Source organism: Nothoprocta perdicaria, unplaced genomic scaffold (genome assembly GCF_003342845.1).
Source record: "Nothoprocta perdicaria isolate Ctin4 unplaced genomic scaffold, notPer1 scaffold_143, whole genome shotgun sequence".
Lineage (NCBI taxonomy): Eukaryota > Metazoa > Chordata > Aves > Tinamiformes > Tinamidae > Nothoprocta > Nothoprocta perdicaria.
Genome location: NW_020454572.1, coordinates 1,652,841 through 1,666,467, shown reverse-complemented (window position 1 = coordinate 1,666,467; position 13,627 = coordinate 1,652,841). Strand labels below are relative to the sequence as shown.

General features: G+C 63.5%; 2 protein-coding genes across 2 annotated transcripts; one reads left to right on the top strand and one right to left on the bottom strand.

Moving 5' to 3' along the window:
• Nucleotide 1: 1 nt before the first annotated feature.
• On the top strand, nt 2-2,510 carry PARD6A (par-6 family cell polarity regulator alpha; the record flags this gene model as incomplete). The annotated part of the gene is made up of 2 exons (XM_026034360.1): nt 2-245; nt 1,759-2,510. Coding segments are annotated over 2 exons (996 nt in total), but the record flags the coding sequence as incomplete, so codon positions are not given.
• A 1,965-nt stretch (nt 2,511-4,475) lies between these two features.
• Nucleotides 4,476-13,599, bottom strand: ENKD1 (enkurin domain containing 1). The gene is made up of 8 exons (XM_026034396.1): nt 13,560-13,599; nt 11,047-11,148; nt 10,323-10,532; nt 9,397-9,569; nt 6,374-6,523; nt 6,065-6,228; nt 5,394-5,530; nt 4,476-4,875 (listed from the first exon to the last, which is right to left on the bottom strand). Exons 2-8 carry the CDS (start codon nt 11,129-11,131, stop codon nt 4,715-4,717), a joined length of 1,080 nt encoding a protein of 359 aa, XP_025890181.1. The 5' UTR covers nt 11,132-11,148; nt 13,560-13,599; the 3' UTR covers nt 4,476-4,714.
• Between the last annotated feature and the right edge of the window lie 28 nt (nt 13,600-13,627).

The window sequence follows — 13,627 nt, the reverse complement described above, 5'->3', positions numbered from 1 at the left end:
TCAGGCGCCCTCTCGGCCGCAGTTCGACGCCGAGTTCCGCCGCTTCGCCGTGCGCCGCTCGGGCGCCGGCACCTTCCAGGACTTCTACCGCCTGCTGCAGACCGTGCACCGCATCCCGCGCGTGGAGCTGCTGCTGGGCTACACCGACGTGCACGGCGACCTGCTGCCCATCAACAACGACGACAACTACCACAAGGCCCTGTCCTCCGCCAACCCGCTGCTCCGCCTCATCATCCAGAAGAAGGGTGAGTGCCGGGCGCCGCGGCGCGGCCCCGGGGGGCTCTCCGAGGCGCCRTCCCCGCGGCCTCCCGCGCTGGGGGCTGCCGCGGGGCTGCCCRCTGCTGCACGCTTCGGCACGGCTCTCCACATGGCCGGATGCGGCTGATCTTTATTTTTGGTTTTATTTGCTCACTAATTATCGCTGGTGTCTGCAGCGGGAGGAGGCCCCGGCCGCGGAGCCTTGTCCTCGGAGAGCGGCCTCCTCGGCGCGACGCCTGCGAGGGCGGCCGCGTCCCTGCAAGGGCTGCGCGGCCACGGGAGCCCCGCGGAGCCCGACACCTCGGGCCCGTCAGGGCGCCGGGGGAGCCGGCCCCAGAGGCGATGCCCTCCTGCCCCATTTATTAGCGCCGAGAAAAGTCCGCAGAGCTGCTGCTCGTGCTCCGGGACGAGGCGCAGGGCGAGCGGTGATGCTGCCCTGGGCGCCTCCCAAGGCTTTCCCCCGTATCGGGAAGCGCTCGCCTTGCGCCTCCTTCCTCCGGGAGCAAGCAGGGAGCGGGGGCCCTTCCGCCGCTGCCCCTGTGCTGTCCCGCGGGGAGCCGCGCTCCGTCCTCGGCACGGGCGGAGGGGCCGGAGCGGCGAGCGCCTCGCCGCGGGCGGCGGAGCCGGCCGGGCCGGCGTGCCCGGCTCTCCCTGGCTCCCGAGCGGCGCTGCCTCGCGCCCCGGCTCGGCCGGCTTTTCCCGTTGCCGGGAACGGGCTGGGCGGCCTCGCGGGGCCAGGCCGGCAGCCACCCCACCGGGAATCCCTCATTTAAAATGGATCCGGGTCAGCCCGGGGCCGGGCCGCGGCCTGACCRCCCGCAGGGCGCCCGGGGACATCCCGGAGGAGCAGCGGGAGCCGCGGAGGAGCCGAGGAGCGCAGGGCACCGCTCCACTCCTCCCAGGGCCCAGCACCAGGGCGGTCGCGGCGGCTCTGCTGCCCTCAGGGAGGGCTCCACGGCCACAGAGGCCGTTGTGGTGCCAGGCAGAGCCTGGGGCCGCGGGACCCATCCAGTGCCCCTGGCACGCGGGGGTGGCTCAGCCCCGGGCGCGCACAGGCCCCTGGCAGGGAGCCCGTCCGACCCTCCTCCTCCTCCTCCTCCTCCTCTTGCGCTGCAGCCCCTTGACCTGTGCTTGGGGACGGGTCCAGGGCGGGGGGCTGCCCCTCGCCGCCTCGGCCTCCGCTCTGCCGTGCGGCAGCTCCCGCAGCAGTGTTGGCCCCACGGGGACAGCCCCCGAGGCGCCCGCGTCCCAGCGGGAGCGCCAGGACGGTCGGAGCCGGCAGCTCCAGCGTTAAGCTGAAAGGTTCGGCTTAAAATGTGATTAAGGCTGGAGCGCAGGCTGGCTCYGCTAATCCTGCCGCGTGCGTGCCGGGTAATCCCGGAGGCGCAGGGCGGGCGCCGCGCGGCGGGACGGGACGGGCCGCCCGGCAGCGGGGGCAGCGCTCCGGGACCAGGCGCTTCTCGCGCTGCCTGACGCCGCTTCCCGCTCTGCTCCGCGCAGCCGAGTCGGACGCCGGCGTCTTCGCCTCCAACTCCCTGCAGCGCAGGAGGAAGGGGCTGCTGCGGCCGGCGCACTGCCGGGCCAAGCCGGGCCTGCTCATCGGCCTGCCCCAGGACTTCCGCCAGATCTCCTCCATCATCGACGTGGACATCCTGCCCGAGAGCCACCGCCGCGTGCRCCTGCACAAGCACGGCTCCGACAAGCCGCTCGGCTTCTACATCCGCGACGGCGTCAGCGTGCGCGTGGCCCCGCACGGCGTCGAGAAGGTGCCCGGCATCTTCATCTCGCGCCTCGTGAAGGGCGGCTTGGCCGAGAGCACGGGGCTGCTGGCCGTGAGCGACGAGATCCTCGAGGTCAACGGCATCGACGTGGCCGGCAAGTCCCTGGACCAGGTGACGGACATGATGGTGGCCAACAGCCACAACCTCATCATCACCGTCAAGCCGGCCAACCAGCGCAACAACGTCATCCGCAGCAGCAAGGCCTCGGGCAGCTCRGGCATGTCCACGGACAGCACGCCCAGCCCGGCCTCGCACTACCTGAGCAACTACAGCACGGCCGAGAGCGACGACGAGGGCGACGTGGTGATCGAGAGCGCCGGCGGCTGCCCCAACGGGGCGCCCGCCGAGCGCCCGCCGCGGCGCAGCCTGTCCCCGCACAGCCCGCGCGGCTCCCTGCGCTCGCTGGGCAGCCACGACGGCAGCCCCGGCCGGGGCGGCGCGCGCGACGCCGGCAGCCTCCTCGCCCTATAGCCTCGGCGCCCCGTGCCCTCCCTGCCGACAGCCTCCTGCACCGGCRCCGTGGGACCCTGTGCGGGCACCGGGCACGGAGAGGGGCCGTGGGGCGGCGCGGAGCCTCCTGCAGCGCCCGGTGCCGGGCGAGCCCTCACCTCTCCCCGCCCTCCTTCCTCCCAACCACTGGTTCTGTTTCGTTTTTTGTTTGTTTTCTAAATTGTTTTATCTAAATATGCCTCGTCGGTTAATATATTGCAAGGGACAGTAAAACCTTTTCTAGAAAGCTCTGTGTCCCGTCCGTGCCTCAGTGCGCCCGGCGCCGGGAGCGCAGCGGCTCCCGCGGGAAACACGTGTCCGCAGGCAGGGGCGCGGGGTGCCCACGCGGGGTGCCCAGTGGCTCCGAGCCCCGCGCGCGGCTCCGCGGTGTCCCGGGAGCGGGCATCAGGCCCCAGGGCCGCCTGCGCCCCGCCGGGTCCCCGCATGTTGGGCTCGGTGGCCGCTGGCAGCGCTGGGGCCCGGCTGCAGCCGCCGCTCTGCCCTGCCAAGGGCCCGCGCTGGCGCGGCGGCTCCTCGAGCAGCTCCCGGCCTGCAGGGCAGCGTCGCGCGGGGCTGGAGCGGCTCCCCAGGGCGGCCCCGCGGCAGCGCCCGCTTCTCCATCCCGCCCACTGGCCCTCATCCGCCTGGGCGCAGGCCTGGCCTCGCGTGTGCACCCCCGGCTCTCGCCCCCGGCCCAGCCCCGGCAGCCAGGCCCAACACGGGCACTGAGGCGCCTGCGCCGCCCTYGCCTGCCGCGGCGCCTGCCCTGGACGGCAGCAGGACGGTGACCGGCCACCTTTGCGGGCAACAGGGGCAGCAACGGGACCGCGTGCCGCCCMCCTCACCCACCACCGGGAACCCAACTGTCCCGCTCCGCGTGCCCGGGCTGTGAGGACTGAGGGTCCCAGCAGGACGGTGCGCGCTGGGCTGTGCCCAGAGGCGCCGCGGGCAGGCGGGGCAGCCCGGGGGCTCCAGCTCCACGTCCCCTCCCGATGCACTGGATCCCGCTGCCCTCGCCAGCGCCACCCAGCCCTGCCTCTGGGGCCTCCTCAGTGCCCCCCTCAGACCCCCTGCCTCTGGGGTCTCCTGGCAGCTGCCAAGGGCACGTGCCGGGATTCAGAGAGCTGCAGCCCTCAGGGGACAGCGCTGCGTAGCACCTTGCACCACACGGCTGCAGAGCASCCCAGGCCCTGGGCTCCAGGTCCCACCTGGAGCACGAGGATGCTGGAAGAGCCGTGGGGCCTGAAGCTCGGGGCGGCTCCAGGCCGTGCGCGGGGCAGCCGAGGGCTCCCGAGCGCTTAGGGGGCTGCTCAGCGCACACGGGGCCAGGCCCCGCAGCCGAGAGAGCAGCCAGGCGGCCGAGCCGGCTGAGCCGGGCCCAGGTAGGGCAGGGATAGCCAGGGGAGCCGGTGCCGCTCCAGCCGCACGGCACGGTGCCGCCCGGGCCGCCCCCGGTGCGGGGCCGCTTCGGTTCAGGCAAAGCTGCGCAGTTGCCCGCACGCACCAGCGGGCACAGCGAGCTGCTCCGTCGCGGCCCGTCCCGCCCGCCACAGCGAAGGCCTCTCCGGCCACCCTGCCGCCGTGGTACTGCCACGTGCCCCAGGCCTGGCCCGGGAGGGCCGCAGCGCCGCCCCTCGARCTGTCCCCAGGCGAGGGACCACGTCCAGCAGGCCCTGGAGCGGCGGCGCCAGCCGCGTGCCCACCCCTGGTCAGCGCTGAGGGCACACGTGGCAGCACAGGGGGTTGTGGCTGCCTCTCGGAGCAGCACGGGCGCCAGGAATGAGCCGTGCCCACCRCTCGATCTCGCCAAGGGCAAAACGGGCTCCAGAGCACGAGGCCAGAGGCAGCAGCAGGAGAAACCTCCTCTCAGTTTTCAGAAGGTGCTGAGAAACAGAAATGAGACCAGCCCGTGCATCACGAGCACGGAGAGCAGAGCCCTGTGAGAAGTCACGCAGTACAGAAACGACCGTTCTCCACCCTGCGTGGAGGCAGTAACTTCACTCATCTCCCTCCCCACCCCTGGACGAGGCACCAGCTCAGAGGTGAGCAAGAGGCAGACTGCGCATTAGCCCACRTACCAGCACCTGCACGAGCCCGGCGTGCCGGACCTGCCTTCCTCCCTCTCAAACCAACTACCAGCCGCTCTCCAGCGATGGAGGAGCTTCACGCACCCAGGCCCCAGTGGCTCAGGAGTCCAGTTTGATGAAGACCTTGGGCCTGGTGAAAATTTTGAGGGCCTCCTCTATCTGGGAGAGCTTTCTTTCCAGCTCCATGCGCCTCTTCTGAATGCTGAGGGTGTCCGCGCGCACGGGCAGCATCACGAGGTCCTTCACCAGCTGCTCTTGGCCTGCAAAGAAGATAAAAAAAAAAAAAAGGAAAGCTGATAAATGGAAGAGCAAAGAGCAATTTGTCCTAAATCTATGATCTTAAGAGTAACGGAAATCTAACATCATAGGCCCAGCCCACTCCAGACAGTCGCAGAATCCATAATGGTTGAGGTTGGAAGGGACCTCTTGAGGTCACTGAGTCCCACCCCTTGCTCCAGCAAGGACACCCTGAGCACGGGGCACCCGACTACATCCAGGTGGGTTTGAAGATCTCCAAAGAAGGAGACTCCATGTCCTGCAGAGCAGTCCTACAACACGCAAGTCCTACCAAGCTGCAGGGACCGTTCTTTCTGCACACACAAAACACACAGGTCAAACGTATCCAGTCAGTAACAYCTCAACTACACGTCTCATTTCAAACAAATCCTCCAGGGAGGGAGGGACGGAGGAAACCTCTGCCCCAGAACTTTGCTCTCCCTGATCCTGGCAAGGATCTCTCATTTTCCTGAGCTRCAACTCCCGCTTCTTTTCCTCTTACTCTGCTTCAGTTTGCCGAGGGTCTCGAGGCGCTGCTGCTCGGGCATGAGGGTGTGCCCGGGCGGCGTGTCGGGGTCGGGCAGGTTTCGCTGCTGCTCCTCCAGCTGCCGGCGCCACAGCTCCTTCCGCTGCAGGAGGCTGCCAAGGCACAAGCAGGGCTCGCGCTGGCACAGGCGGGAGGGAGGGATGCCCGCGCAGGACGGCGAGGGCGAACGGGCAGAGGTGCCAAGTGGCCCCTCCAAAGCCTCCCAGCCCCTGGCTGCGGCCTGAGCTCTCCAAGGGCAARGCAGGACCAAGACCTGCAAGGCTGAGCGAACTCCAGGCCTCTGCCAAAGCAGAGCTGTCAGTCCTGCAGCGTTAACGGCGGCAGGGGCACGTCTCCCACACCGCCCAGAGCATCCACGGGCTGCTGTCCCCACACAGCAGCACGCAAGGGAGGAGCAGACCRAATTCTTTCCGAGCCCAGTCATGCTGCCCATGGGATGCTCGTGGTAAGTCAGGAAACCAGCAGGGACTGAACATTTCCCCAGGCTATGGCAAACTGCACTGCCCACGTAGAGTAGGAGACACTCCTACACTCCCTCTCGTTTCTATCTAGGCAAAACGGGGGGATAAAGGGAAGAGAGAGGCTTGTCACCGGGCGTCTCGTGGACCGCCCTTGGCTGTACGTACTACTGGGGTACGTGGCCCTTCTGCTTGGCGTTGTACTCTTCCTGCTCCCGGTGCTTCTGCTCCAGCAGCTCGGCCAGGCTTTGCAGGGACTGGGAGCGCCGCAGCGGGGCCCGCTTGGCGTTGAGGGCGTTGTGCTTGATGAAGTCAACGCTCCTGCCCTCCATCTGAAAGGATGTGAATGCAAGGGGTGAAYGGGGACGTCACGGGACACCCAACGGCAGCTGACGTGCGACGGCGGGAGGGACGCGGCCGGCGCCAGCCCCTCCGCGGCGCCACGCACCCGGGAGCTCGCGGCCGCRCGCCACTCACCCTGGCTTCGGCATCTCCTCCCTCGGGAGCCCCTGCTCCCATCCTGGCAGGGCTCGGGGACAGCGGCCTGCACGGCTTGACGCCAGGGCCACACCGGGAATACGCCCGCAGGAATTTCAAGGCCTCTGGGATTGGAGGTGGGGAGCCCTCCTGAAAAAGGCGAGAAAAGACCCACTGCCGCAGGGATGCCGGAGTACAGAGAAACCCATTCAGCAACATTCGGGTGGTCAACCACACGCTCAGCCAAGGTTTCCAGCCGACGGCTGACAGCATCTCCTCTCTGCCACTGTTGGGCAGAGGTTCTCGGGGGCAGGCARTCCATGCCCAACACACGTGGGTGCTGCCAGACTCCAGCAACAGCATCCATCTGGACCTGTCCAGTGAGTTTCAGGAAGAAGCAATAAAAATAAACAGGCAGAAACCAGCTGGCAGATCATGTGTGTCTCCATAGAGCCCCCTTCTACGGACTCATCTTTTAGATATGGAAAGACAGCAACACAGGATGATCCAAGAGACTCACCCACCAGTGCTAGGGACACCCCAAACCACAGGGCATGCTGCGGAGTCCTGCTAGAGCAAACCTCAAGGTGGACTTGTACTCGGAGGCATCTCCAACAGCAATGCTTGGCATTGGCAGAAGGCACCACTGGTTGAAGTCTCAGCCAGKCTTGTTGCTGCACAGACAGCCCCCAACAAACCCTGAAAACTGGAGCTGTGGCAAAAGGTGACCTTATGATAAATACCACTAGGACACTGCTCTTCTGGGAGCTACAGGGCTCAATGGGGACCCTCCAGATCTTTAGAGTCACCCMACGTCTCAACTGCTCTGCCACCGAAGAACTGCAGTCCACTGATGGCAGATTCCTTGTCTGGTTACTTGGTGGTCCTCAAGACTGAGCAGTAACATCAGCAATGCTGCAGTCAGCAGGAGCGGCTGCCAGTGCAAGCAATGCCTCAGCACTGCCCAGCCTCCTCACGTTCCACAATCTTTTTTTTCCAGGAGAAGCCAAGAGATGCAGGCCTCACTGACAAGATAATGAGAAGTTCCTCTAACTAGCACAGAGCGTTAGAATTACAAATTAGTGATCTTAAAATTACAAACAAATTAGCAAGCTTACGCAGGAGTGTCCTGGCAGAGCACACTGTGCCCCAGCTCCCTTCGTGGGAGCACCAAGACACTGTCAAAGCCCTTTCTGAAGAAACTGCTACCGTTAATAGCTGCAGGTAGAGCTGAAAGAAAAGAAATCCCACATAAGACATCAAGACCTAGGAGAATCAACTTAAATCGCTCAGCAGAAGCTCCACAGGAAACRGAGATCCTGGTGAACACCCCAGCTCCAGGAGGATGGAAGTCACAGCTAAGGGACAGGCATCAGCACCAGGGCTGAAGTTTGTGTCAAACTCCTACAGAGTGGAGATGAGGAGGGACTTGGTGCAGCTTCCGAATCACTGAGGAGCAAGGCAGGGTTTGTGCACGTGAAGATCACCCGGGTTGAGCCGACCCACCGTGCGCACGAGCGGCAGCCCGTGGGGAGGCTCCTGCGCACGCCGCGTGGCCGGTGCCAAGGGCAGCACAGCAGGAGACCACGGAGGAGCACGGGGACCTGCAGAGGAACAGAGCCCTTTCCCGAGCAGTTGTCAAACCTGCAGCGAACGTGAACACGGGATCCAACGGCGAGAGCCAGCTGCTCCACAGCTAATGTGGAAGGCCTGCAGCTGCTCTTCCTCCTGAGAGGAAGGCATCTCTCATGTGCGACTGAAGCTGGGAGACCCCAAGAACCTCCTGAGGGTCTCGAGGTGGCCACAGCACCCCTGACTCTAGCCACGCACCGGAGAACTGACCTGCCATAACACCAGGAGCCACAACAGCCACTACTTTTGGCTGAAGGTAGAGGATGACTGAAGGCAAAGGTCACCTGAATGACAGAGGCCTCCCACGTCCTCCCAGATAATCCATCCCAGATGGATGTTCCCAAAGGCCATGATGGACCTTTCTTACCTCTCCCAGTGGGCCTTARCTTTACAGTCCTTACAAAGAGGTTCCCTCCTACCCAAGACAGCTCCATTTCGTACATTTTGCAAGCCCCCTTGACAACCTCAACACTGCTAGCCTCAGGGGAGCCACCGACCATTCAGAGAAATAAAAAAGAAAAGAAAAGCTTCCCCAAACCAGAGAACACGAGCCATAAATGGTTCAGCACGGAAAGCTCGGGAAAGACGGAGAACACAAGGCAYGACCCACAGCCCATCTCCCACCAGCACAGGTACAAGGGATGAGAAGGACCAAGAAGTGCAAGAAGTTCCGAAGGATCTTAAGGAAAAATTTCTTGGCAGTGAGGGTGCCCGAGCCCTGGCACAGGCTGCCCRGAGAGGCTGTGGAGTCTCCTTCCCTGGAGATCTCCCAAACCCACCTGGACGCAGCCTGTGCCACGTGCTCTGGGCGACCTGCGTGTGCAGGGCGTTGGACTAGGTCCCTTCCAGGGACTAGGGTCTGAGGTCCCTTCCAACCTTAAGCATTCTGTGATTCTACACAAGCTACAGGCTGAGCGAGAGCTACGAGGCCTCCACCTTGACTGCCTGGGCAGATGTTTGCCGGCACCCACTGCACAGTGAATGTYCACCAGGACAACTGCTTGAGGAAGCGGCTGGAGATCCAAGTGACCCTATGTAGGTGACCCTGAGGGTCTATACGCTCCTAGCAGTTGGACCAATGAGCAGCGGCCAGCAGCCTGCAGGGCTCTCTCCTTCTCTSTCCCAATTCCACGCAAAAGCGGTGAGCATCATGATCTGTGGGGCAAAATAGCACAGCTTTTACTGCGGTAAAACACAGTGAAGTTGAAAGGCTGCCTGGATCCCCCCAGGGCACTGCACATGCTGTGACGCCTGCACCACATTGCCCCAGGAACCACCCGTAGATCCCTGCAATAGAATGGCCAAGCGGGACCCTATCTCCAGGCCTACCGTGTCCCGTGGCCTCCCCTGCGTGCCCCGGCCTCAAGCGTGAAGAGCTCATGGGAACTGACCTGAAGTTTGGCCTTCACCTTCGACTCCACATTGTCGTATTTCTGGGATTTCCACAGAGCCTTCACAGGCTTGGGCTGGCTGTGCTCACGGGCTCGCTCCTTCTCCTTGCATTTCTTCTGAATCTCCTTTATTCGCCGCACGTTTTCCTTCTCGTGGTCCTTGGACTCTTTCCCTGCGCAGCGAGGGGAGAGGGAGCCTGCAGCCCTGGGGCAAGGCCAAGAGCCGCAGGCGCCTGGAGCAGCGGCACCAGGGCTGACAGCTCCATCACCGCAGCGAGCCCAAYTGCCCACCGAAACTGCGAGTTCTGCCCCCTCCTGCAGACTAGACAATCTGCTGCGTGTTTCCCTCCCTTGCCACATCAACTTAAGTGACAGCCACTACTCGGCCTCTTCTCTTCTGCTTTGGACTCCCTACTTACTCCGTGCCCCTTCCCTAGGGAGGGGAGTATCTTTGCTCTTTGTACTTCCCTCCACTGTTGCCACTAGCCACATATTTAGACCCTTTTCCAGAATCCTGGCCTCAGCAGCAATGAATTGTCCRGGATAAACATGCTCTATAAAGATGGATCAAGTGAAATCCCAATGTAAGCTTGACTAAGATGATACTGGCTGCCTTCAGAGGCAGTGAATTAGAGGGGCTTCATTTATTTCGGGCACCTCCAAACCGTGCCTAACCTGTGCCCGGGCCGCAGCCACACGGAAGGGCCCTTTTCCACAGCCCCGCTGCAGAGCTCGGCCAGGCTGTGGCCAGGGAGGCCACGGCAGCCTCCGCTGCGGAACGGGCCGCGGGCAGCGGGCCCTCCCTGCCACAACAAACGCAGGGGACTCAGGACACTCGCGTGTGCCGCGGGTGGGGAGCAGAGCRGGGCAGAGCAGGGCACAGGCGCACGAGCCCCGCGAGCTCCCGGTGCCCCGGCTGTACTCACCCTTCACCGGCAGCTCCCTGCCCAGGGAGATCCCTTCGAGCTGCAGTAAGAGACCGACCGTTCCCTTCTGCCCCTTTTCCAGGATGTCCCTTCCAGTGGGACGGATGCGAGGGGCCGCCTGGGCCTGGCGGGCACTGSCCAAAGCGGGATACGGGTCCAGGGGGCCGGAGGTAAAATCCAGCTGCACATTCCCCTCGAGCCTCCCTCGAGCTTAAAAAGAGAGAGAGGCAGATCCTGAGGGAAAGGCTTCAGGGAGCAGAGCATCTCGCAAGGGGAAAGGCTGCGAGAGCTGGGACCCTTCGGCCGGGGGAGGAGGCTGAGGGCAGGGCACAGATCCTATCAATACCCTGAAATATCAGACAGGAGAGGTAGAAACAGCACGGGGCCAGAATATTTTCAGTCACACCAGGTACCAGAAAGGCAAAGGACACAAACCAAGGCACGGGAAACTGTCTGAACACGGAGAAAAACTTCTTCCCTGCGAGGTGCCTGAGCCGTGGAGCAGGCTGCCGCAGAGGCTGTGCAGTCTCCTCCCTGATGGACACAAAAGCCACCTGCACAGTGCCCAGGCACCCGTCCCCAGCAAGGYGCCCGAGGCCATTGGTTCCTCCCCAGGGCTCCCTTCCCACCACAATCCCACCACAATCGTTCCGTCACCCTGTGAAAACGGGACCGCTGTCCCACGACAGTGTCCAAGAAACACCRTCCCGTCACGAGGACTCACCTGAGAAGGGCCGCTTGTAGTAGTTTGGGAAGAGCGTAGGGTCTGGAGGAATGGGCCCGGAGAGCTTGGACGGCCCTTCGCACATTCTGCCGCCACTTGGATCTGCAGCCGGCACCAAACAGCAGTGAGAGCAGCAGCGGGGAGGCACCGAGAGCAGCACCTACCACACGCTTGGGCTCCTGGCTCCCCTTGGAAAGAGCACGTGTGCAGCTAGAGCAACACCCCGCGGGAAAGCAGCAGCCCGGAGCGCGGGCGGCGCGMGGGCCCTCGGCAGCAGCAGCCTCCCCACACCTGAGGGACGTGAGCAGGAGCTGCTTTAGCTGCCCCCAGGGCTTCCAGCCCGTGAAGCTGCCGTTGGGCAGCGATGAAGCCCAAGAGCACCCAAGGGAAAACACCTTCCCCAAGGCAGCGCAGGGGCAGAGGCTTCATTCCTAGAGAAGAGCCTGGGACAGAAGGAGCCCCCGAGATCTCAGGGAGAAGGGATGTGCTTTTATAAAAGCACATTTTCTGATTCAAAGCAGAGCAATGGAGCCCAGCACAGGGTGACAGATCCCCATCCTGGCTGCCTCCTGGCACAGCCCGTTACTGCCTGGTCCAGCCCCAAGGGCTCCTGCCGCCTCCCTCCCGTCCCTGCCGCTGCCCCCAGCACACGAGCAGCCGGCACCCGTGTCCTTGGGATGCTCACCGGCATCTTCAGGACGGGAACCCTGGCAGAATTGAGGATTCAAACCCTCTAATTCTGCACCAGCAGGCACGGACTGCTGCTAAACCTCTGCCAGATGCCACAAGAGGTTCATCTTCATCCCCGCTTAGATCATGCCATAAATCCGACAGGAGCCATAGCTGCTTGGCCAGAGTCTCTAGTGCTCTGTTAATGAGCCGGGGCTGGAACCGACTGGCTCCCGAGTCAGCAATTCCAAGATTTTGGAGGCACCTTGATGGGAAGAAGCCCTTGCAGGATCCCGCAGCATCCTCGTGCTGAAGGGACGCAGCCTCTTCACGGCATTTCTGAGCCGACACACGCTCAGGACAGGGATGAGTGAGCCTGTCTCATGGCAACTAATGCACCGCGGCGTTCCCTGCTAAATCACCCTGGTTGATGCGAGACGCGTCGGCGCAACGCGGCGACGCATCCGCCCCAGCGGCTGCAGAGCGAGGCGGGCGGCGGGGCTCCTGCCAAGCTCTGCCACACACGCGCAGCCTGAGGCGAGAGGACGCCGTTTTGGTGCCACGTCCTCTCCTTTCTCAGCGGTGCAACCAAGAACCAAGCTAGAGTAAGTTCTCGCTGGCTCTGGAAACGTATCTAACTTTAGAAGAGCTCCCGGTTGGCCACGCCRACCAAGGGGGACGCAGATGACGCTGGACAGAGAAGCCAGTTTTGGCCCACAGCTGCCAAAAGGGGACGTGGTGACAACATCCACGCTCTCCCGCTGCCACGTCCATCCTTCTGCTTCGTTTCTTGGAAGAGCTCTGCGGCTCCGACGAGCCTGCACGGAACCGATTCAGCTCGGTGCACCCACAGAAAAYAACTCGCTGCTCTTGGTGGGTTCGTTGGCTGCCTCTTTGAGCTTCTGCCTGAAGACAACCTGGCTGCTACGTTCACAGGGCATCCGATAGCTCTGGAACAAGCACGGGACAGAGGCAGGCGCATTTGCCTGTGAATATGAAGYGAGGAAGGAAAAGAGACTGCGGGAGCCCTTCCCAGCAGTGACCTGGTAACCGGCTCAGCTGCCCCGGCTCATCTGCACCCAACAAAGCACCTTCTTTACCCTGCCTGTTAAAAACACAGGTCAAAAACACAAATACCTGATCGCCTTCCAGACGCCGTGAGAAAAACACTACGTAGGGCAGGCTGTGGTGTCTCAGAGACACAGGCTGCGTGCAGGCTCAGTCCTGCTCCACTCGGGCAAGCAGCCCGCCGCGGGCTCCTGCTCTGCCCTCTCGCTGCCGCCCGAGCACCCCGCGGCCCCGGGACTCCCCGGCCGGCCGGGCCGGCTCCYGCTGCTGCTTTCCGCTGCCTTTCCCGCCGGCACCACAGCCCAATCCTGGCCAAGGAACAGGGCTCAGCCCTTCCTTTCCCAGAGCAGCCCCAGGTCAGGGACCCTCAGCTCAACTTTTTGTGCTCCCTCCCACACTATCAAGCGGTAAAAACGCTACTTATTCCCCAACCAGTAAAGCAGTCTGAGATCCTTCGGAGCTGTGACTTCATTTGGTGGCCTGTTTTTGTCCTTGTAGTTAAGGCAGCTGCAAAAGGCACAACTGGACGCCGCTTTTCAGGTGTTCTTCTCCACCCGGTCAAAACCTGAGCTGCATCTGACTTCGGAGCACGTCCTTTCCTTCACAGATCACATTTCTGCCGGGCCTGGGGCCCTGCCACGCGCGGGGCTGAAGCCAAACTGCCCTCCTGCCTTCATGATCCGCGCTCCGATCATGCGTGTGTCGCACAGGGAAGGGAGACAGCAGCGGGAGAGCGCGGCCCGGGCTCCTGACGCGGAGCTCAGGGTGTCGCTTACCGTATCGTGGGGCTACCGCCGGTCCTCCCTGCCCCGCTGCGGCCGGGCGCCTCCGGAGCCGCTTCCCG